This window comes from Amblyraja radiata, chromosome 23, assembly GCF_010909765.2.
Source record: "Amblyraja radiata isolate CabotCenter1 chromosome 23, sAmbRad1.1.pri, whole genome shotgun sequence".
NCBI lineage: Eukaryota > Metazoa > Chordata > Chondrichthyes > Rajiformes > Rajidae > Amblyraja > Amblyraja radiata.
This window is the reverse complement of record NC_045978.1, coordinates 18292932-18319033: the sequence shown is the minus strand read 5'-3', so window position 1 is coordinate 18319033 and position 26102 is coordinate 18292932. Positions and strand designations below refer to the sequence as shown.

At 42.5% G+C, this 26102-nt stretch overlaps 1 protein-coding gene across 1 annotated transcript in view; it reads right to left on the bottom strand.

The window, feature by feature from the left end:
• slc12a5 (solute carrier family 12 member 5) overlaps positions 1-26102 on the bottom strand; it is a 316555-nt gene that overhangs the window by 92523 nt on the left and 197930 nt on the right. Inside the window, exons 4-5 of the mRNA XM_033041637.1 lie at positions 22687-22833; positions 17240-17294 (exon numbers count right to left, since the gene is read on the bottom strand). Of these exons, the coding sequence (XP_032897528.1) occupies positions 17240-17294; positions 22687-22833 (202 nt within the window). The remainder of the gene's footprint in view (positions 1-17239; positions 17295-22686; positions 22834-26102) is intronic.

Genomic DNA, 26102 nt, shown 5'->3' with positions numbered 1-26102 from the left:
ACCTGGTAACTCTCTCCACCGCTGACCCACCAATGAAAAGTGGTGCATGGTCATCCAACGTTCCCTTTCTGGAGTCTCTTAGGACATTGGCAATGCTACAAAGTTTATTTCATTCCTAAAGAAATATACACATGCTGAACTCAACATAATCACAATTGCAGGAGGAATGGGTGCCATTTTGTACAGGGTGTAATACAATTAGTTTATATTATGATCATAGAACAATCTTAGTTTAGTTTGGTTTATTATTGTTACATGTACGTAGGTACGGTGAAAAAGTTTTTTGTTGCATGATATCTAGTCAATGAGAAGAATATACATGATTACAATCAAGCTGTCCAAAGTGTACAGATACAGAGTAAAGGATATCTTATTTTGTGCAAGATAAAGTCTGACAAGGTATGATTAAAAATAGTTTAAAGGCCTCCAATGAGATAGATAGTAGGTCAGACTTGCACACTACCTGGTGAAAGGATGGTTTAGTTGCCTGATAACAGCTGGGAAGAAACTGTCCCAGAATCTTCAGGTATGCGCTTTAAACCGTCTGTACCTCTTGCCTGATGGGGGAGGGGAGAAGAGGGAGTGACCGGGGTGAGACTCATCCTTGATTATTCTGGTGACCATACCGAGGCAGTGTGAAGTATAAATGGGGTTTGTGTAATGGTCTGCGCTATGTCCACGATTTTCTGCAATTTCTTGCCGTCTTGGATGGAGCTGTTCCCAAACTATGCTGTGATGCATCCCGATAAAATGATTTCTATGGCACTTCTGTAGAAGTTGGGGAGGGTTGTTGGGACCATGCCAAACTTCCTAAGGCGTTGGTGTGCTTTCTGATTCATTGCTGTTGATATTTACTTCTGAGAACTTCTAACAAGCTTTGGACTTTGCACAGCTTGGCGCCATCAATATATACTGATGTGTGTGTACTGCTTCACTTCCTGAAATCAATCACAATCTTCTTTGTCTTGCTGAAGAGGTTGTTGTTTTTGCACGTTGTTACGAGATTCTTAATCTCTTTCCTGTTCCTCTGTCTCGTGATTATTTGATATCCAGCCCACTGGATTGTAAATTGAGTTGGATTGGTATTTGGCTGCACAGTCATGGGTGTATGAGGAGTATAGTAGGGGGCTGAGAACACTTCCTCGCTGTGCACCAGTGTTGAGGCTTAGCATAAAAGATGATTTGTCAACTATCCTCTCTGATTGTGGTCTGTTGATCAGGAAATCAAGGGACCAGTTGAAGAGGGAAGTGCTGACTCCAAGTTCCACAAGTTTGGAGATGAGCTTGGATGGGATTGAAAGCAGAGCTGTAGTTGATGAATAGGAATCTGCCGTACGTGTCCTTCTTATCCAGGTGTTCCAGGGATGAATGTAGGGCCAGGGAAATTGCATCAACCATAGAGCTTTTGTGGTGGTAGGCAAACTGCAGTGGATCAAGGTTGTTTGACAGGCTGGATTTAATGTGCCCCATAACCAGCCTCTTGAAGCACTTCATGATGGTGGATGTCAAGGCCACTGGACGATTGAAATCTTGGTCTTCTTTGGCACTGGGGTGATAATGATCTTCTTGAAGCAGGTTAATCTAAGGACTAAATTGTGGGAATTTCAAAGACTCACTCCTTTTCGTTCTCCAATTCTGATAGGGTGAACTGAATTTAACTTCATTTTTCTGTTGCATTTTTCCCCCTCCTGTCAACCTTTTCCTTCCTTTCTCACCAGAAGGTGTTGACTCTTTGTTGGTATTTGATTTAAGGGTTGAGGATGTCTTCTTGTATCTTGTTCAATGGTCTATTACCATGCATGCATATGACCCTGTTTAGTACTGAGTCATGGTCTTATTGTGCCATGCATCACCTGCCGACCTATGCAACACTTGGATACTTGAACCATGCACAAACTACTGGGCCACGCACCCCTTGTTAAACTATGCACAACTACGGAGCCATGCACCACCTACTCTGTCGTGCACTTCTTGCTGACCCACTTACTGGAAACAATCAAGCCTGATGTTGGTCCAACACAGGCTCAGTCAGATTGCTCCAAGTTACTTGTGACCTTCAGTTATTCAGCAATGGCAAGCACAATGGTGTACTGACCTGGGGCATATCACGTATGTGTATGGATCGCTGAGCAACTTACAAGAAGAAACAAAACCTATCTGGTCAAACCTAAATGTCACATATTGTTAATTTGATTATGTCATTGTGATCTTACTTATTGCAGTAGATGGTCTTTGGGAGGAGGTTAATTCTAATCCATTTGTTTTCTACTTTGAAGATATAAAAATGAGAGAAATATTTCACTGGAGATTACTTACAAGTTTCAATCTGATAATTTAACAAGGGAATAAAAATACAATGGAGATGCTTTCGGAAAAGATATATAACTGAAGAAGATTTGGTTCTACAATTCACAGCCCTCAGAGATTCTCATATCTGGCGTTCCTTGAGGATTTATTATGGAGCAGTTTTCTGCCATTTACTAACAGTACAGTGCAAGAAATTTGACATGCCTGAATTTAACATCAGGGTCACCACTCCCCGTTACCCCTCTCTCACCCCCCTACCCCTCTCCCCCCCTTCCTGCCCTCCCCGCTCTCCTCCCACTCCCCACTCTCCTCCCCCTCCCCATCCCCATCTCTCTCCCCCATCCCCATCTCTCTCCCTCCCCAATCTCTCCCCTTTCCTCCTCCCCCTCTCCCCTCCCTCCCCTCTTCTCACCCTCCCCTCTCCCACCCCGTCTCCCTCTACCCCCCTCCCCCCCTCCCCCCGCCTGTGTGTTTGGGGGGTGGTTAGTGTGAGTGTGATGCCGCAGCCCCCCCTCCCCGCAAACGCGAGTTGGGGAAACAGACCCAACGGGCCTGCACTTGGTCTAGTAATCAATAAAGCTGGACTGAGGGGACTCTTGATGCATATTGTCATACACCAACTGTTAGACCTTTCCTTGCAGCATGCTACAAACTAGTTATAATTGAAATGTGACACAAGAGACTGCAGCTACTGGAACCTTGAGCAAAACATAAATTGCTGGGATAGCTCAACGGGTCAGGCAGCATTGTTGAAAGGAAATGGACATTTCTTTCCACAGTTGTTGCTCGACCTGCTGAGTTCTATATATGGGTCTGAAGAAGGGTTTCGGCCCGAAACGTCGCCTATTTCCTTCGCTCCATAGATGCTGCTGCACCCGCTGAGTTCCTCCAGCAATTTTGTGTACCTTCGATATTCCAGCATCTGCAGTTCCCTTTTGAACACCGAGTTCTATCAGCAGTTTATTTTGTAATTGCATGAATTTCTTTATAAAAGTAAGTTAGATTTTACCAATAGCTTAAAACATAATATATCTCAATGAGGTTCCCCAGTGAATTAAGCAAATAGGTTGCAGCCTCAGTTCATGGTTTAGTAGTAGGTGCAAGGTTCCATCATAGATCACGTAGACGTACGTGTGCATGTATCAGGTCAGTGCACACGTGCTTGGGATTGCTGGATAAGTGGAAGTCCCAAGTAACTTGGTGCAACCTAATTGAGCCTGAGCTGTGACATACACATGCTGGCCATTAGAGTACCATTATCAGGTTTGATTGTTTCTTTGTGATTTACAGATATAGGTTAGGTGGGAATGAAGAAAGGACCACAATGCAAAGACCCACTACTGGAGAGGATAATTCTAAACAAGGTCCTAAACGATGCACATATGAGGACAAGTTCAAGGACTATCGATGAGATTGCTTTACACAATGTATATGTTTATGTCTCTTCAATTGATTAGTCTGTCTATTCTTCTCCAGCATGTGTGCAACATTCACCATCTGAGCCTGTCAAGGCATTCAAATATTTATCGGAGCAGAATTGTATTTTAAGTTAATTTTCTTATATCTTCAAAGTTTCTTTTTACTTTATCTTTTAATGTTATTCACTCTCTCTTGACAATATCAGCTCCTATTTTCTGAAATTGTCACATTGACATTATCCTTTTCCCACCAGATACTTTTCCACAACAGAACACAAACTCTTTGGGTTGAAGACATATTACAGTACTGTGAGCTAAAATCAAATTATATATTCATGCATCAAAAAAACTGTTGTACTTCCCAATAAATGGGAAGAAAGGAAAGCTCTATTGATTTCCGCTCTCTATGATTGGCTGTAAAATTCTGGTTTAACTGATCTGCAGAAGAATACAAGTGATGGGAGCAGAAGGCCATTTGTTCTCATGAGTTCACACTGCCATTCAATAAGATTAGTCGACCTCAAACATCATTGTCCTGCCCTGTCCCTAAATTCTGTAACATAATGTCTATAAATGGACATGATTTAATTGTACACTGAAAATCTCCCGGTTGCTAAACATTTTAATTCCCATTCCCATTCTCACAGTGACCTTTCTGTCCTAGGCCTCCTCCATTGTCAGAGTGAGGTTGAATGCAAATTGGAAGAACAGCATCTCATATTTCGCTTGGGCAGTTTGCTGTGTTTTGAATATTGATTTCTCTAACTTCAAGTAACCCTTGCATTCCTTCTCTCTCCATCCCTCCCCATCCATCATACCAGCTTCAAAGTCATCTTGTTGAGTCTCATTGCTTGTACTCGTTCTCATCTAGGCCGCAGCTAACAATGACCTGTTGCCTTTATCATTGTTCCTTTTTAATATATTATTTTGTTCTATATCTCTCTATATCACTGACTATATCTCTCGTTTCCCTTTCCCCTGACTCTCAGTCTGAAGAAGGGTCTCGACCTGAAATGTCACCTATTCCTTTTCTCCAGAAATGCTGTCTGAAGAAGGGTTTCGACCCGAAACGTTGCCTATTTCCTTTGTTCCATATATGCTGCCTCACCCGCTGAGTTTCTCCAGCATTTTTATCTACCTTCGATTTTCTAGCATCTGCAGTTCCTTCTTAAATATGCTGTCTGACCCGTTGTGTTACTCCAGCTTTTTGTGTCTATCTTCAGTTTAGACCAGCATCTGCAGTTCCTTCCTACACTGAAAATTCTTTGCCGTTTTTTTCTCCGACAGTGAAGATATTTTGTTTATTATTGTGAATGTTCACAGCTGGCTAATGCTGGCTAATGGTTCCAAGAGGCAGTAGCACCCAGCTGGTTGGCAATGCTTAGCTCACAGAAGTGAAATACTGTCATAAAATCATGATAATCATATGACACTAATGTGTGCAAAACACATACCAGTATTTTCAGAAATCAGTCAAACAAAACCTTATATTTATGTCTGAAATACGTTTCAACAATCAATTCTGCAATCTTCAAAGCTCCTCAGACCATTAGTATGATTGCAGCTCACAGGCTAAGCCCTGAACAAATCTCGCTTGTAATCAACTATGAACAACATTTACTTTATGTTGCTTTCCAAAGCAGCACTAATGCAGAAAATTAAATTTCATCGGTGGCAGACCTGAAAGGGTCTGAACTTCAAGGTGCAGGAGCTCCAGTAATTTGAATCCATGCACGACACTGTCAGATTACACATATTAATCTCTCGCATATCTAAAGCATGACATTTTTCATTTATAGTGTAATTCAAACCAATGCAGTTGTAGGCAGGATTGTGCACAGCCATGAAAATTGTAGATTGTTGGGTTGAGTGCAGGCTTTGTGGAGAATTGAGCACAACACAGAACTAGATCAGTCAACTCAGCTATTGTTTGTGTGTAAGAAGGAACTGGAGATGCTGGTTTAAACCAATGACAGACACAAGAAGCTGGAGTAACTCAGCAGGACAGGCAGCATCTCTGGAAAGAAAGAATAGGTGACTTTTCGGGTCGAGACCCTTCTTCAGACTTTAAAACAGGCCGTTGTAAGCTGTTTGTAGAGTAAAAATGAGAAGCTAGTGCGACTTGGGTGGGGGAGGGATAGAGAGAGAGGGAATGCCGGGGTTACTTGACGTTAGATAAATCAACACATACCACTGGACTGTAAGCTGCCCAGGCGAAATATGGGATGCTGTTCCACCAATTTGCATTTAGCCTCACTCTGACAATGGAGGAGACCTAGGACAGAAAGGTCTGTGTATGAATGGGAAGGAGAATTAAAGTGTCCAGCAAACGGGAGATCAGATTGGTTCACGCGGGCTGAGCAAAGGTGTTCCGCGAAATGATTACCCAGTCTGCGTTTGGGAGTTGTGGAGGGAACGGTCTCAGTGGAAGGTGGAAACGGGTGGAGATGGGGAAATGTGGCTAGCGGTGGGATCCCGTTGGAGGTGGCAGAAATTTTGGAGGATTATGTGTTGTATGTTACAGCTGATGGGGTGGAAGGTAAGGACCAGGGGGATTCTGCCTCTGTTGCAACTAGGGGGAGGGGGAGCAAGGGCGGAGCAGCAGGTACCGAGGAGACATGAGTAAGGACCTCATTTATGATGGGAGAGGGGAACCCCCCTTCCCTAAAGAATGAGGCCATCTCGGATGTTCTAGCACGTAACACCTCATCTTGGGCACAGATACGGCATAGATGGAGGAATTGGGAGTAGGGGATAGTGTCTTTGCAGGAAGCAGGGTGGGAAGAAATGTAGATGAGATAGTTGTGGGAGTCAATGGGTTTGTAATAGACGTCAATCAATGGTCTATTTCTTGTGATGGAGACTGAGATCAAGAAAGGGGAGGGAGATGTCGGAGATGGTCCAAGTAAATTTGAGTGTAGGATGAAAATTGGTGGTGAAGTGAAGTCTGAAGAAGGGTCTCGACCTGAAACGTCACCCATTTCTTCTCTCCAGAGACGCTGCCTGTCCTGCTGAGTTACTCCAGCTTTTTGTGTCTATCTTCAGCTATTGTTAATGTTTGACATGAGTCACTATCTCCAATTCTTCAACAAGAAATGTCAATATAACCTTCTATTCCTTTCTCCTTGTTTTCTGAGCTCCCCTAAATGCAACTAAACTTTGTTTCAGCTATTCCTTGTGACAGAGACCTTCACACTCTGACCACTCAACGGGTAGAGAATTTTACCTGATTTCCCTTTTGATGCGTTAGTGACAAGGATTCAGGTTCAATATTCGCAAAAAGCTGAATTATGGGAGCAGAAATTCAATCTCACTTTAGGTGCTATATGACTGAACTGAAGGGTCATGTTGAGTGGTAAGCACAATCATTATAATTTAGTTTTTGGTTTTAGTATTTTACATACGGCGCAGAAACAGGCCCTTCGGCCCACTGAGTCCGAGCCGACCAGCGATCCCTGCACACTAACACTATCCTACACACACAATGGACAATTTACAATTTTACCAAGCCAATTAGCCTACAAACCTGTACATCTTTGGCGTGTGGGAGGAAACCGGAGCACCCGGAGAAAACCCACGACGCAGGTCATGTGGAGAACATACAAACTCTGTACAGACAGCACCCATAGTCAGGATCGAACCATGGTCTCTGGCGCTATAACGGTGCAAGTCTACCTCTGCAACACCGTGCCACCCTTAATGTCGTGAATATATTATATGATACAAAATAGGATTGTGTGCATCCATGCACATAACATGCCAGTGTACATTGGATGCTGGACGGTGACATGAATTTGGCTTTGCTGTTGCAACACTGAAGCATAAATACAGAAGCTTTGAAAGCAAGCTTTATGTGAGGATCATTCAAACTGCCTTGGCCACTCCAATCTTCACCTCAGTTATTCGCAATGATGTCTGACTGAGCATTGGCCAAACGAGGTGTCTGCTGCTTTGTCTATTTCATTATGTTTATCATTAGATGACATTCCTGCAATGGTTCCATTTACAAACCACCACGTTAAGAGTACCTGACCTGGCAGTACATTGCATTGAAAACTTAAATCTTCCCATACAGCTTCAGAAAATATACATACTTAATGTCAAGGACCAGATTAATAGGCTGGAAATCAAGAGGGTTTTGTGCACAGGCTCTCGTGCATAGTGTGCTGATGAAAATGATTGCCACATTGTCCTGGATGGAATGTGTCATTTTTACATGAGTTTCTGTGTAAAGTGTTTGTAGTCTAGTTTCCTTTCCTTCAAATCCTTTCATAACCTTAGATTTATCCGATGTAACCCTCTTTGGTCTTCTATTTTCTAGGATAAAGAGATTCAGCTTGTTCTGTCTCCTTTGATCCATTATTCTGGTATCAATGCCATTATCCTTAGCAAATTGAATGCAGTAATCTGGACTGAATCCTTGCAGCTCTGAGTGTTGCACTGACAGAGGTTGCACCCTTCAGGTGAAGGTTAAAACATGGCCTGGTCGCATTCTCAGGTGGATGTGAAAGACCACTTGATATTATCTTCAAATAGAGCAGGCCTGTCATTCCCTCGAGCCAGAAGGTATTTTTCCTCAATCAGCATCATCAAAGCAGACTTTGTGATCTTTTCACATTTCATCTCACAGGACTGTAAACAAATCTGCTGTTATATTCACTGTGTTACAACTCTTCCAAGTACTTGAATTGGCTGTAAGGCCACAAGGGGCATTATGAGTTCCTGAAAACCCCATATAAATGCAAATGTTTTTTATTATAATGTGGTGAACAGAAACATGCACAATATTCCAAATATAGCTTAATGATGGGTTGAAAAAATCAAAATGTAATTTCCTGTTTTCTCATGTATTTTTCATGGGCTTCTTAAAATAGATTTCTATTTGTGTATCTGGAGCCCTCTACTTATTCTTATTCTTTGCGCTGAGGTTTACCTTCTCATGTTTACCTGTACCAAAGCTCAGCTCTCAATTATATACCCACTCCACAAATGTATCGATGTTTCCTTTCATTGGGTTACAATCTTAATCACTGCACGAGTTAACCTTTGAATTTATAATTATTCATTATCGTGTAATAATAATTAATTAGCATGTATTATAATAAAATAATTATTTTATATAGGATCTTTGTGTTTTTCATTGAACATTTACCACACACACTCTGGAATTAGAGACCTTTTATTAAAGTAAGATTTGAAGAAAAAAACCTCCAAATAAATCTAATGATTTAATTATTATTTTTTTTTTTTTTTGTCAAAATACAGTTTTGCAAGGTTCACCATATACTTTCAGATATTACACATTCATTACTCAGGGAAAGTACAGAAGATCACGAGGCAGCAGTGTAGAAAAATAAACAGTCAGAATAGGAATTAAAGGTCACCCACCTGAAACTGTCATCTCTCTTATAGCTGTACAGATATTGGATTATTTGCTGAGTATTTCCAGCAAAGATAGTTTTCACTTCAGAATTTGCAATATTTTCATTATTTTTGACATTGAAGTATTGAGAGCGTTAGCTGGAACTTTCAGAGGATTTATCTGGAGCCTAAACATGACACTGAATCAAATAATAATTTGCAGGTTTCAGAGAAGAGGCTTTCAAATTGTAACTTCCTGCACTTTTGGTTGGAGTGCAGATTGCAGCAGAAGGAGAGAATCATTTTGACTGTGAGCAATAGGATAACTTGAGTGATACCAAATTGGTTGCTCATTTTTAACCTCCTGACCTATTAATTGCATTAAAAAAGTAGATTGGGAGATGTAAAAGGGCTACCAATTTATTCTCGCTGTTATTATAAATGGTCCCTAGTTTCTTCAGGTCAGAGGGTACATCCGTTCCCAAAATGTGACTTTGGACCTTCAGGAGGGAAACAATTACAGCCAATTACAGCCAAGAAGCAGCTTAGTTTTGAGGAAAGCCACTGATAAAACTCGGTGAACTGAGGACCATCAGATGTAAATTTCTGTGGGTAATTTGGATTCTGGCCACAAGCAACCAGGATTTTTATGGCAAGCTATCTAACCAGGATTCTCAATCAGATCCTTGTCTGAAATTCTCATAAGTAATTACAAATGTAAACGTTCTGCTGAAAGCTTCCAAAAAGATAATTGGTACCATTGACTCTAAGCTGAACTAAAGAAAGTTTTTAAAACAAAGCAGTGGTGTTTTTTGGCATGTACAAAAACAGATGGTTGAGACCAGTGCTTTTTTTGTGAACAGAAAGGTGTCGGTATGCATATAATCCTTCATGTGATGCTATTGCCAGCTGTACATCAATCTAGTTTTTAATTGCTGTACTGGCATGTAATGTTACAATTGAGGCACTGATCGAGACTTCCAGTATTTATACCATACTCTTATATCATATTTTGGGATATATCATATTTATATCATATTATATCATAACAGCCCTACATTTGCACTCAAGGTCTGCCTGCTAACCGTACCCTCTTAATATGGAGGCCTAAGACTACCTGATGTTGGATCACAGACCTCATCAACTAATTTGACATAAGTATGTCAGTACCTCTCTCCAATGCCTCATGTCATTCACCAACAGAAATACTGAACCAATTATTGAAGGTAGACAAAAATGCTGGAGAAACTTAGCGGGTGAGGCAGTATCTATGGAACGAAGGAAAAGGTGATGTTTCGGTTCGGGACCCTGCTTCAGACTGATGTGTGGGTGGGGAGAGGTGGCGGGAAGAAGAAAGGAAGAGGCGGAGATAGTGGGCTGTGAGAGAGCTGGGAAGGGGAGGGGAAGGAAGGAGAAAGCAAGGACTACCTGAAATTGGAGAAGTCAATGTTCATACCGCTGGGGTGTAAACTACCCAAGCGAAATATGAGATGCTGCTCCTCCAATTTGCAATGGGACTCACTCTGGCCAAGGAGGAGACCAGGACAGAAAGGTCGGATACGGAATGGGAAGGGGTTGAGGTGCTGTTGAATTGAACCAACCATTGAATCAGCAGAGGCTAGGAGGTTAATACTTAGAAGAGTACTGTTGGAATGACTTGGGGAAGGGACAATCATGAGGTCTGTGCCATCATGGGGGAATTCTTACTCCTCCTTACAGCGTTAAAGCACTTAAAAAAAAATTGGTTTTCATAGCCAAGAATGGAGCAGAACTTTTGACACAGTGGAGCTGTTGCAGGGTTTTGACCTGAAAAATCTACCAGTTCTTTAAATCCACAGATGCCACTTGACAGACTGAGTTCCTCCAGCTGACGTTTGTTAAGATAGGATAGGTGCTATCGCACAGCTTCGGAGACCCATGTCCAATCCTGATCTTAAGTGGTCAATGTGGAGTTTGTGTGCTCTCTCTGCAACCACACGGGACTCCTCCAGGTGCACACACTTTCTCCCACATCCCAAAGACCTAAGGGTTGGTAGGTTAATTTGCCATTGTAAACTGCCCCTTGTGTGCAGATGAGTGGTTGTATCTGATGCAGTTGATGAGAATGTGGGGAGAATAAAACGTGGAAGTAATGGAGGATTAGTGTAGATGGGTAGTTGATAGTCAGTGGGGACTTGATGGGGCTAAAGTATTTGATTTCATGCTGTATCTCCCTATCACTATAACTTATCAAGCAGAGAGAGATCGTCATGACCTATTGGAAAGCACGCTAAAGAGCTCTGCAACTGTGACTCTATCCTTGAGATAAGTGTTCTTATACTTATTCCACAACAAGATATCTAGTCTGATCGTACCCTCACTCCATCTGACAAGGAGTTGAAAAGACTAATTGGCAACTGAAAACAACAAGTGCTTAGCTGGTGACAATGTCCGTGCTGAGATTATAAAACGAGAAATTTAGAACATAATTTTTCACATCTACGAAGTGAAGGAAATGTCATGGACTTCAGAGATGTTGTAATCACAACCAACCTCAAGTAAGGAAACCAGTTCAGTTTCAATCATTACAGAAGGATCTACCTGCTATCTGTCACAAGGAAAATCATCACTAAAGTCGTCCTCCCAGTTTCTGAAGAGCAGATGTCTGAATCGCAATGTGTACATCATATTATTGCAAGAGAAATACATAAAACAGCATCAACCACGATACATGACCTGACAAAGACCTTATGCCGGATGACTGCGGAGCAATTTGTCCACCTGAAGAATTATATCTCTATCTTACATCTGTTCTTTGATGGCCAACAATCAGTATTCTGAACACGGGACCCAGAGATGAATCAATCTTAGTTCCAAGCAAAGGTGTGCCGTTGGCCCAACACTTTTCTCAGTCATTGTCATACAATGTTGCACCTTAATTCCAACAACTTCCTACTGCAGTAGAACTAATCTGTAGGACCATTGGGAAACTTTACAAGCTGTGTAATTTACACTCCAGGACCAAGGTCATTCCATTATCAATCATCAATTCAATATGTGCTCACGTTTATTAATGCAAATATTGGCAAATTAAGCTCCAAGTCACTGTCAATTTGTGCATTGAAGTACAAGAGAATAAATAGATCCTACGCTTATGCAAGCCAAATGGGCTCTACCACTTTGATAAAAATGCCCAGAGCAGCCTTCAGAACACTCTCCTTGTTCTATATTAGGTGTCATTGAGAAGCTGAGTCCATTCCTCTGGAGTACACAGAAATCCAGTTTCTGAATAACAGAAGACGTGCACCACCTCCCAAACTATATATTTGCTTATTCAACAAGTACCTCCTTCTCCACCTGTGGCCGAGTCTGTTGTTCCTCATTGTCCGCATCAGTTAGGTATGTTACAAAACTTACCTTCAGCGGCGCTGTAATTCTGCCACTGGCCGTGTGCGCGATTTTGGCACGTTTGAGGAGGGGGGGGGGGGGGGGGGGTTGGGGTTAAAACAGGGTTTTTCCCCGACCTGGTCCTGAATTATATTTGTTGGAGTGCAAGATTTTGCTAAAGAATTGTTCCTACGGCCGTTCTGTGTGTTTTAAAAAAAAATTCACCCGACAAGTTAATCGCTGGAGTCATTTTAAAAGCAGCTTCTTAAGCCGTCAATGCCAACAACTGGGACGGATTTTATGCAGGACCAAGTAAAAGAAAGTAGTTTATTTTTATGTATAAAAGTGTTGCTTAAGATGTATTTAATTCACATTTTACGTTGCGAAACGGTGATTTCCCCCCCCGAAGAACCAGCAGTGTATTTGCTGCAGATATGGGGGTATAAATTCACCGCATCTGAACGTTCTAAATGGTCCCGTTCCAGTAATACCCACTCGCAAACTGATTTAAATGGCCATTAATTTACAGGTATTAAACATTAAATTCCTTCCATTTGGCCTATAAACCCATGACAATGAGATTTAAAAATTATGTTATATTCTGAATTATTGTGTGAATGTTATTTGGACACTTAGGCTATTTAAAAATGTTAATCTATTCTTAAGAAATGGATAGATGTTTAGATCTAGTAATTGAATTCTGTAATTTGCTACAATTAGGTAACTAACTAATTATATGCTTTAATTTCAAGTCATTTAAGTAAGATTGTTTCATATTTGTTTCAGAATGCTTCAATCTATAATAACTGAACATTTATTTCAGTTCTCTTAAATTTTAAGAAAGTTATCGGCCTTTAAATGTTCTCGATCACAGCTTTTGTGTTAAGTCAATGAAAAAGCAATAGGGAACAAGATACCAATTTCCGAGTATGAAAATGGCCATAACGTTTTTAATACTGAAGATATGAAAGTGAATTAGGTGTCAAATTAAACTTATTTTTATGCTTTATCTGATGGGATAAATTAAAGACTTGATTTTTTAAATCTCAACATTTTGTAACATTGCTACATCAGTCCCTCCAGAATCCACACAACTGGTGTGGTAGAAAGTTATTCTTGATTCTGAGGGTCTGCCCAAGAGGAATTACGCAACTACTACTTTCCAATCTTAAACAAAGCAGGTTTCACTCAGCTCAGATGAAATTTTCCATAAGGGTAACTGATTCAGGCATTGCCTATACAAGTGGTCGAATGTTTGCTGGCGTATTATAATCCTTTGTGAAATTGTTATATTTATAACTGGCACAGAATAGATGTAGCGCATTTCACCCTGAAAAGGAACCCCATTTCCCGATCAGTAAATGGAATAACAAATGTTTGTTCTCTACCATCCAACAACTGGTTTCTATTCCCGTTGAAGAAATAACCGAAAAACATCTAAAATACTGGGAAGTATTTTTTTTTGTCTTGTTTTGGCTAAGTTTTAGTTTATTAGGTTGTGTTATGTTATGGGGGGGGTGAAACATGTTTTTTTGTCTTTCCCTTCGGGGGAATGCAACTTTTTCTTGTCGTATCCCCCTTCTCTGCCTCCGTCTGCGCTGAGGCCTAATGGCGGAGCTGGCGGTCTCCAACCTGCGACCGACCTCGTGGCTCCGGAGGCAGAGCCAGCCAGGGCTTACCAACCGTCTTCGGGGCCGAGGCACCGGTGGCCCGACTCGCTGATGCGGCGTTCCAGCTTTCGGCAGCGGCCCGGAGTTGAGACTGCGGGACTCGGAGCTGATGCAGCGGCCCTGAGCTGAGGCTGCGGGACTCGGAGCTGTTGCAGCGGGACTCGGAGCTGATGCAGCGGCCCTGAGCTGAGGCTGCGGGACTCGGAGCTGGGGCAGCGGGACTCGGAGCTGAGGCTGCGGGACTCGGAGCTGTTGCAGCGGGACTCGGAGCTGAGGCTGCGGGACTCGGAGCTGGGGCAGCGGGACTCGGAGCTGTTGCAGCGGGACTCGGAGCTGAGGCTGCGGGACTCGGAGCTGAGGCTGCGGGACTCGGAGCTGATGCAGCGGGACTCGAAGCTGATGCAGCGGCCCGGAGCTGAGGCTGCGGGACTCGGAGCTGGGGCAGCGGGACTCGGAGCTGTTGCAGCGGGACTCGGAGCTGAGGCTGCGGGACTCAGAGCTGGGGCAGCGGGACTCGGAGCTGGGGCAGCGGGACTCGGAGCTGTTGCAGCGGGACTCGGAGCTGATGCAGCGGCCCGGAGCTGATGCTGCGGGACTCGGAGCTGGGGCAGCGGGACTCGGAGCTGTTGCAGCGGGACTCGGAGCTGAGGCTGCGGGACTCGGAGCTGATGCAGCGGGACTCGGAGCTGAGGCTGTGGCGGGCCGACTCGGAGCTGAGACGGCGTTCCGGCTTTCGGCAGCGGCGACATCACCACGGAGGTCCGCTGGACTGGAGAGCGGCATCTTCGGCCTGGATCGATCGCCTCAGCGCAGAGGGAGAACAAGGAGGGAAGAGACAGAGACTAAGACTTTTGCCTCCATCACAGTGAGGAGGTGCTTGGTGAACTCACTGTGGTGGATGTTAATTTGTGTTTATTGTATGTTTTGTTATTTATTGTTACTGTGTATGACTGCAGGCAACATAATTTCGTTCAGACCGAAAGGTCTGAATGACAATAAAGGAATCAAATTCAAATCAAATTCAAATTCAAGTACAGCAATGCACAAGAATCAATTTGCTTCATTTAAGCAGTTATTGCAGATTTTGAGGGAATATCAATAAACCGTGAACTGGAGATAAGAATGATTAGAGTACTATTAAGAAGATTGCTGCTCGAATATCTGATGAATAATAGAACTGAAGATCATAGGATTATCAGGAAAGTACGTATATAGATAACAAAAATAACCAGTGGAAAACAATGACCCCATCCTTTTAGTTTGCTGTTATCAGTTAGCAAAGTGTGCATGACAAGGTTAGATTAATATGGCTAAACCGTACATGACATGTCTGGAGTTATGTAAGGCACAATTCCCTTGTTAGATCTTTGTGCATTTTCACCACTAAGAGAGTAGATAAATTAGATAATCTCTTTGTTAGGTCAAATTGTTTCAGATCTGTTGAAAGGAAACTTGCTAACCATGCCATGTAGGTTATCATCGAAATCATTGATACAGAAGACAATCAGCAATGGTCCCAGCACCAGTCCGAAAAACAACCTTCCACCATCACCCTCTGCTTCATTCCATGAAGCCAATTTTCCATCCATTCAGCTAACTTTCCTTGAATCCCATGGGATCTAACCTTCCAGAGCAGCCTATCATGCGGAACCTTGTTGAATGCCGTACTGAAATCCGTGTATACAACTTCTACAGCTCTGCCCCCATTGACCTTTTTGGTCACATCCACATGACCTCCCAGGTACAAAAACCATGTTGAGTATCCTTAATCAGCACATCTATCTAAAAGCATGTATATCCTATCCCTCAGACTACTCTCCAGTACCTTTCCAACCACAGCTGTTAAGCCCATTGGCTGTAGTTCCCAGCCTTTTCCTTGCAGCCCTTCTTGAATAGAGATACAACATTTGTCTCCCTCCAGTCTTCCAGCAGCACGCCCGTTTGTAATGATGACTCATAAATCACAGCAAGGGCTCCTGCAATTTTCTCTTTAGCTTCCTGCAGTGTCCTCGAGTATATCTGATCAGGCCTGGGTCTATACAACGGAGAACAATCCCATCTAATCAAATACTTCTATGTAACTGAAGCTTCACATCTCTGACATTCTGGAAAATCTCCTCTGCCTTTTTGCTGAAGGGTGTATGCTTGATTTGAATCAACCTTCTCTCTTTGAAAATGGCAGCAGACAAATAAGAATAACATACTCCGATTGAGTATTAAGTGCAATAGGATGGAAACAATTGATCTCATGCAGACTTTAGGGAAATCCTAAATGTGAATGTCAACTAATATTAACATTCAGTCTAGGTTTTTCAAAAGACTTTTACATGCGTTTTGCTGTGGGGCAATAACTACCTGGGGATGTTCACGAATTACCATTTGTGAGAACCCAGTCACTTCATTATGCTGTTGTTTCATTATAGTGAGGCAGAGATGTGACTGAGTTATTCATTTCTCTAATGTTCAAGGTTTTCAGAATTCAGTGGACAATTTTCTGTTATGCTTAGCTGAGCTGCTGGATGGAGCAGTTTAATTCTGTCTTAGGAGAAGAAATATCAACAGGAATGTGATAGTAGAGAGAGAGATAAACTTGTTGGCACCAAAACTGAATGTGAGATATAGAGAAAAGAACCATTTGGATGAAATAAAAAATTAAACTTCAACAAGACATTATTTTTTAAAGCAACTCAGGAATATGAACAGGTGTTTAGCACATGTGAGCAGTTCTTTGCTGTATGAGAAAATGGAAAGGAGTCAGTAAAACCCACTGATGTGAAGCTCGTTGGCAAGGCCAATGAATGGGATACCTAGTTCTTTCTGGAATACTGCCCAACACTGGGAGATTTATAAAGACAAGGAAGACATTCTGCGGCACTATAATTGAGTTAATTTGTATCCACCTCTGGGTGATTTAGTGCTCCATGATCACAGTGGTCTTTCTAATCTGAGTTGGGCAGTGATTCCGATCTACCTTGAAGCAACAGCTGCAGTGGAAATAATGCCAGAGAATCAGAGCAGTCTTGTGCATACACTGTTCACAGGCTTCAGACTCAATCACACAACTTTATTTCAGTTTTTTTCTTCAACATCGTCAAAAACGAATGCGTGCTTTCATACCTGGCACAACACCATTAGTAGCGATGGCACTCATCGAGATTGCTGTCAGCATGGTCTGCAAAAGAAGAAAACACCTCCCGTCACTGTGGGGATTTAATCATCACATCAAGACTGGTCCCAAAGTCAACATGCATCAAATTAAGCACTTTTGCTTTCTCTTCCTTTTGAGACCAGGAAGACGGCAAATTTTAATTTGTTTAAAGGGTTATAAGTCTAGATCTGGTTCATTCTGCACCAGATAGTCTGAAGAAGGGTCTCGACCCAAAACATTACTTATCCTTCTTCTCCAGAGATGCTGCATGACCCGCTGAATTATTCCAGCACTTTGTGACTATCTTTGGTATAAATCAGCATCTGCAGTTCTTTGTTACTACATTTTGCAAGGCAAGTTGGATGTCTTACTTACAAATCAGAGGTTTTACATCATGCATGGACAATATACAATTTTCTTGTGCTAAACATGTCACTTTATGGCCACAAACGTAATTGTTGCAAATAGGAATGCTGAGATGCTGTTAAGTGAATTTTTATTACTCAACATGATCGTTTTGAACAGAAAACTTGGATTGAGTCTTGTTTCAATGAGCCTTTTCTCCCTGTCTCCAGTACCTGGGGGTCACAAAAAAAGCGAGAGGATGTGTGGTGGTTTGGCAGCACCTCTGATTCATATTTCTGGGAGCCATTCCAATATAATTCAATATGTAGTTGAAGTAGTTTAGTTTATTGCCACCTGCACTGAAGTACAGATAAAAGCTTTAGTGGTGTGCTCGCCAGCAGCAGAAAGATTATCCATGATCACAATTGAGCCACTACTTGTATTGGGTGGGGTGGTACGGATAGATTGGGAAGGGGATTCACAAATATCATGACACATAGTGAATGACCATGCTGCCAATTTACTCAGAGTGCAATTTGTGCAAAAAGTAATTTCAGATCAGCTGTCTCCAGTATGATAGTTGTGTAGCAGTAGAGCTACTGCCTTATGCCCCTGTCCCACTTATGAAACCTGAATGGAAACCTCTGGAGACTTTGCGCCCCACCCAAGGTTTCCGTGCGGTTCCCGGAGGTTGCAGGTGGTTGCTGGAGGTTGCAGGTAGTGGAAGCAGGTAGGGAGACTGACAAAAACCTCTGGGTTGATACAAATTTTGACTTACTTGAGGCTTGAAAACCTCACTCTTCAATAAATTCTGTCCACCCGTGCACATAATTCGAAAACTGGAGTATGATTAGGTTAATTAGATTATCATAAGAATAAGGTACAGTAGGAAGTGGAGGCACACTTAATTGAAAATCAATTTTGGTCCCCAATGACTTATTAAAGAGATAACGCAGGAGAGTTTGGCAGTCTGCCAAGGGCTTTTGATCTGCTTCTGAAGAGATTTGTTTTGGTTTGTACATCAGCAAATATTTTTCTTCATACCTAATGCAAAGATTCAAATTCAAATTGGAGCAACCAATCATGAGACCAAGTCTGCAAATAAAGGCACATAACTATATGTTCAATTACAGATGGGGAAACTTCTCCCTTTGGAAGATGTCTACACTTTTGAGCCACAGTCTATGCCAGTGGTAACCTTGGAAGAATGGTGTAGAAGTGGAGGGCCTGAAATGTTGCCAGAATTGCACTTGAGTGAAACACTGACATTAATAGCTCACTTGGCAAGAGTAACAGCATCCGAAAACTAGCACCATTCATTTGTTGTAAGATGTGCAAAATTCTATAACATGCATGCAAAAACACTACAATAAATCCCTGATGCTGTAGGCCATATGATGATAATTGAAAGGACTGTACGCTACTTGAAATCCATAGAATCCACATTTTTCATTAGGAAGCTTTAAGTTTTTATTCTTTAAGATTATCCCTGCTCTACCCCATTTTCAGGGCTGGTGTCCTTGGCCTCCCTCATTATCATGTGCCGTATCCAATCCTCTGCCCTACTCAATTCCCCATGCACTGAATTTCTCAGTATTATCTTCAGTAGTTATTTTTGTGAATGGTCGAATATTGGAGCCCTGCAGCAGGTTGTTATTCAAATGGCCCTAATCGAGTCTGACAGAGGTCACTATTTAATTATGAAGGATCAGTTATGATGTCTCTAAGCCCAAGAGACCCTAGAACATTGGAGCCCAGCAACACACAGGCCTGGCCAAACATCACGATCCAGACTCATTAGTTTTGCATGTAGCAAGTGACAAAATGGGAGTAAAGCTAGAGCATGTTGATGTAGATATAGAGAAAGCAAATTTGTAAATGTGCTTTGCCTCCATAGGGAACTACAACATAAAACATACGACTGTACCTTTTCCAGTCTCCCTCCCAAAAGATGAAGTATGACAAGGAATTCATACGTTGTGACCAAAAATTCAGTGATTAGAGACACAATAAACCACAGATGCTGGAGGAACTCAGTGGAGGGAATGACAAACGACATTTTGGGTTGGGACTCTTTTTCAGAATGATGGAGTAGGGAGGGAGTGACTGGAAAAGAGAGGTGGGGATGGGACAAGGTCTGGCAAGCAATAGGTGGGTACAGGTGAGGGGGGGGGAGGGGAGGGGGTTAATTGGTAGTTGGGAGGAATAAATGACAAATGCTAAAGAAGAAGAGACAAAAAGGTTTCAGATAAGGAGGGAAGATGAGGAATAATATGTAAAGTTGGTGTGAGGGATATCGGAGGAATGGAACAGGGGGAGGAGAAAATGGGGGGGGGGGGGGATAAAAGAAAATGGGGATAGGGAATGGTAGTTGAGTTTACAAAGGAGAGGAAAGGAGCAGCATAACTGGGGAGATGGGAGATGGCGGGAGAAGGTGGAGTGCACTATGGAGTGAGGAGGGGGGCGGGGGAGGTACTGGAAAGAACAGGGCGTATTTCTTGAAAATTGAGAATTCAATGTTTATACCATTGAGTTGGCAACTACCTAAGCGCAATATGAGGTGCTGTTCCTCCAGTTTGCATGTTGCTTCACTCTGGCAATGGCGGAGGCCAAGGACAGAAAGGTCAGTATGAGAATGGAAAGAGGAGTTAAAATGGTTAAAAATCAAGAGATCCAACAGGCCTTGGTGGACATAGCACATGTGTTTGGTGAAACGGCCACTTGGTCTTGTTTCGCTGTAAAGGAGACTACATCGGGAGTACCGAATGCAGCAGAAAAGCTGACCATGGACGTCTGTATCTTGAAGGACCAGATGGAAGGGAGAAAGGGGAGGTTGCAGAGGGAAGGCACTGGGGGATGGATGAAAAGGCCTGAGTGAACCAAGGAGCTGCAGAGGGAGTGGTTTCCATGGAAAGTGATAAAGGAGTGCGTATTTGAAAATGTGGACAGGTGTGGGATCATATTGAAGGTGGCGGTAATATCGGAGCATGATAAATTGGATACGGCGTAAAAAGCGAGGACCAGAGGACTTCTAACCTTGTTCTAGCTAACGGGAGAGGATTGAGATTCACATGTGAGACACAGAGGAGACACAGGTGAGGGCCCTATCTATAACAGCAGTGGGCGCCACATTTACTAAAGAAAGAGGACATCTCGGGTGTCCTGGAGTAGAAAGCCTCACCTTGGTACCAGATGCAGATGGAGAAATTGAGAGGAAGGGATGGCATCCTTGCAAGAACTCATTCCCATCCCCGCGTCTCCCATTCATTTTTATCCCCCCTATTACCCCTCCTCCCTATCCCATTTCACCCATATCCATCTCTCTAGCTTTACATTTCACTCCTCTCTTCTCTCCTGACCTGACACCATTTTGTCTCCTTTTCACCTCTAGCTTTTTCCACCTAATTCACTCATTTGCCAATCAAACCCTCACCTCACCAGTATCCACTTGTCATTTGCCAGACTTTGTCTCCCCCCCACCCCCCAACTCTATTTCAGCTTTCTCCTCCATATTCCAATCAGTCTGGGTAAAGGTCTTAACTTGAAATGTTGTCTGCTCATTCCTTCCGCAGATGCTGCCTGACCCGCTGAGATATTCCAGCATTTTGTTTTTTGCACACGATTCCAGTATCCACAATTTCTGTGTCTCCAATCATAATATCTATGTGGCTGGTTCCAACTGATATTTTGGTCAATGGTGACTCCCGGGAGGTAAGTGATGAAGGTCTCTCTTATTGGAAGTGGTCACTTTCTGACTTGTGTGGTTCAGTTGTTAATTGTCATTTATCAATCCACATCTGAATGCTAGAGATGGCTAGCTGCATGAAGGCATGGACTTTTCATGGAATTTTCTTTTTCTGGGTAGTTGTGAATAGAATTGAACGTTCCCACTTCTGAACTCATAAAGAAAAAGACCGGGCCCAAGACTGTTCTGAGGAACACCTGCAGCAAATTCAGTGCTGAGGGGGCTGATCTGCAACAAACACATCATCTTACTTTGCACAATTTCCCAATGAGGCCCATTCACTTTCACTCTACCCGGGCTTCTTGATGCCACATTCATTAAGTCAAAGGCTGTCACACACCCTTCAGAATAAGGTGGAAGAAGACCCCAGAAGGAGTGCTAATTTCATCCACATCACAATAAGCATGTTAGGTTTTAAGTTTGAAACAATGCACAGACAGCTAATGCCTATATTGTAGAGCTGTCCCCACACTGAACACAGAACAATGTAACTGGGGACTCGACAAAATCATATCTTATAGCCTCCTCCATTTCAATCTCTTTCTAAGTGCTGTTTCAATGAAAATGACAGGTTAGGCTTTTAAATAGCCAGGGTCATTCCACTTAACACATAAGACTCCACCTCCTCATCCCACCCTCTGAATTTGCCAAGCCTTTTGAGTGTACATGTGGGTGCTATCCAATTCATTTGAACCACCTCCAGTGTCAGGACTAATGGCAGAAGCTTGCCAGAAAGATGATAATAATTTTTTTTCCACTTCTTTATCATTGTTCTTTGGAAGGAGTTCAATTATAATGCCTTGGATTTCCTTTTTATGTTCTTCTAAATGCCCAGTTTACCACCTGGGTAATTTCCTTGGGCACCACATACACTCCGCTTTTTTGTCTAATTTATTTTGCTCACGTGTGAATCTAACTCCATTGACAGGGAGTTGTGGATTTGGAAGGAATCCTGCCAGTGCTGATTGCAGATTGATTCTGGGATATTGGGGACTTCATTTTTACTCACCTCCTGGTGCAGAATTTTACAGACCTTTTTAATTGTCCATTGGATTGAATCAGATAAATTGAATATAATTGATGTATTGACCATTTGGCCACAAATTGCCACGATGCTGTTCCATATCTAGATATGCTATGTTACACCTACGTCAGTTTACAACAAATGCACTTCTTTTGCGTTACTTTTTGCGTGGAAGAGGAGTTAAGGTCGGTAATTCATTCAGCAATAACAGCGGGATTTAAATGCATCTACTTCGTGCAAGGTCATATAATATGCGAGTTAAATCTCACAGCTGTGCATGTGGAAAGAGAATTCTTACTTACACAGGAGCAGCACAAGATGACAATGAAGAAAGTTTCCATGATCCCGCCAACACCCACAACCCACGTCAGACGTAAGAACAATATGACTCCGAAGATATTCTGCAGGCAGGGAAAGTAGACTCCCATGATTGTACCCATTCGTGTTGCCTGCAAAGAAAGAAAATACAGTGGAAAAAGTCTTAGATCCAGATGTTTTATAATATGCAAAAAAAAGAATATAGTTAACGTCTATCTTAATTACTACATTAGTTCCAGTGGAAGCATTATACATAATTCCTTTGCCATACTGCATCCTTTGGCATTTCATTGGCTTAAGAAGGGAAGCAATTGAAGAGGGTTCTTCAGACTAGGATTTACTCACATTTGAAAGAGAATGGAACAATTAGTGACAGTCAGCAAGGTAATGTTTTACTGAAGCAAGGGCATCTTTTACTTTCAGCCTCAGTCTGAAGAAGGGTCTCGACCTGAAACATCACCTATTCCCTTTCTCCAGAGATGCTGCCTGACCCGCTGAGTTACTCCAGCATTTTGTCCCTATCTCATGTTTTACTAACTTGAGTGAGTTTTTGATGAGGTAATGTAGGTGATTGATGAGGGCAGGGCAGAGGATGTTGTTTATATGGATTTTAGTGAGGCTTTTTACAAATTTGCTCATGGTATTCTAATCCAGAAGATTAAGATGCATGGGATCTACTGTGACTTGGCATTTTGGAAGAAGACTGTTAAAAGGTCCGCCAAGAGATAGATCAGTTACGGATATGGGCAGAGTAATAGCAGATGGAGGTTATTCTGAGCAAATGTGAGGGTGGTCAAATGTAAGGAGGAAGTATACAGTTAAAGGCAAGACCCTTAACAGAATTGATGTACAGAGAGATCGTGGGGTCCAAGTTTATAGCTTACTGAAAGAGGCAACACAAGTAGCAGAGCAAAGAAAGCATATTTTTAGACCTCATTTGGAGTATTGCGTGCTATTTTATAGGAGGCTCTGGAGAGGGTGCAGAAGAGGTTTACCAGAATGGTGTCTAGATTAGAGGGCATTAGCTATAAGGAGAGGTTGGACAAATGTTTTCTCTGGAATGTTCTCTGAAGTATATGCAATTATTAGAGGTATAGAAAGGGTAGATAGTTGGTCCCTTTTTCCCATGGTGGAAGTGTCAAATATTAGAGGGCATAGCTTTAAGGTGAGAGGGGCAGAGTTTAAAGGAGATGTGCAGGGCAGTTTTTTCTATACAGAAAGTGATGAGGGCCTGGAACATACTGCCAAGCATGGTGGTGGAAGCAGATAGAATAGTGGTGTTTAAGAGGCTTTTAGATAGGCAGGTGGATATGCAAGGACTGGAGTAATATGAATCACATGCAGGCAGAGGAGATCAGTTTAACTTGGCATCATGGTCAGCTCAGACATCATTGGCCAAAGAGCCTGTTCCTGTGCTGTACATGCCCGAGTATGTTACTCAGACTTCATTCGCCTCAGTTTGCTCCCACTATCTAAGGCTGGGCTACAAACATCAAATCTTTACCCTGTTGATATATAAAATGTTTCCACTCAGAGATAATGGCCCAGCAGTAGAGTTGCTGCCTTACAGCGCTTGCAGCGCCGGAGACCCGGGATCGACCCCGACCACGGGTGCTGTCTGTACAGAGTTTGTACATTCTCCCCGTGACTGCATGGGTTTTCCCCAAGATCTTCTGTTTCCTCCCACACTACAAAGGTGTTCAGGTACGTAGGTTAATTGGCTTGGTGCATGTGTAAATTGTTCCTGGTGTGTGTAGGATTGTGTTAATGAGTGCGGGGATTGCTGGTCGGTGCGGACTCGGTGGGCCAAAGGGCCTGTTTCCGTGCTGTATCTCTAAACTAAACTACTTTGGTAAATTGGCAAATTATTGAACTCTATTTATAATCTTAAACCTGATGCAAATTGACAATATCATAGGTAGTAGAGCAATCTGTGTCCAACCTGAGTGATGACATTCGAGATACTGTTAAGACTGTGGTGTCTGACCACAGTTCTGAATTCAATAGAGAAGCAAGGGTCCAACAGACCAATTTCAAGCACCATTTACTTTACACTAACCACAGCCAATGCTGTGCAAACTGCGACTACTTTTTCCAGAGCCATTGTCACTAACTGCTGCCGGCCTTGAGAGCGACCTTAAGCAACCATGATGGGCTTATTACATTTACCAGCAAGTGAAGCTGAAAGGAACTGAAGGGCTCCATCCCCTGTCAGTAAGTCAAACCGCCTAAAGTAATGTCAAATCTGATCTGATTCTTGAGGTGTTAGCAATTTCTGCCAGTCCAATTGGCCTTCCATTTGAGCATTTAGAGACAATTCTGTGGCTTAAAAAGGCCATGACAAATTACTACCTCTATTTATAATTATGCAGTTAACTGTCATTCACAGTTGAGGTTTGGCGCAAGAAAGACATTTCAGAAAGGCGTTGATATGTGTTATTGAAACATGAACACCAGCTTGAAAAAATACAACACACTGTCAGTCACAACTGTAGCAACCAGAACTGATTCTCCCCCATTCTCCAACTGTTGGTTCAATTCCTAAAAGCTAAAAGAAAATGATACTCCTACAGTCCAATGTCAACGTTTCAACTGATAACACTAATCACAAGGAGGCCCTCTCTCATTGGTTAGGGGCAATGTTCACCAGCAGGCACAAAGTCATTAAGTCCGGGAGTAAAGGGGAAGATATAATGTGCAGGATATAGTTCTCAGCATTTTAGCACATTGTAACACAGCAGTTCCATAGACAAAATCCAATGTCCACAATGGGGTAGAGGTGAATTGGACAGTACCATAGCTTGTGGAAGACTGTTCAGAAGCTTGATCATTTAGGAGAATATACTGTTCCTGAGTCTGGTGGTTTGTGCTCTCAAGCATCTGTATGTTCTACTGGATGGGAACAGGGAACAGAAGTAATGACCGGATTGGAACAAGTCTTTGATTATGTTGGTTGCTTTAACGAGGCAGCATGAAGTGTAGATGGAGTGAATAATGGGAAGTCTCGTCTGTGTGAAGGTCTGGGCTGTATCTACAACTCTCTGCACTTTCTTGCAATCTTGGACAGAGCTGTTTCAAATCCACAATATCATGTAACTTGACAGTATGCTTTCTGTGGTGTATCTGTAGAAGTTTCCAAGAGTCATTGGGAACATGCCAAATTTCTTCAGTCTCCTCAGGAGGTAGAGGCACTGATGTGCCTTCTTGGCAGATGCATCAATGTGGTTGGTCCACGACAGATCGTTAGTAATAATATAGCCAAGGAACTTGAAGATCTTAGCCATTTCTATTTCCGCACAACTGACCAGTGGTTCTGACATCCACCGTCATGAAGTGCTTTGAGAAACTGGTAATAGCGCTCATTAACTCCACCCTCCCAGCCAGTCTTGATCCATTTAGT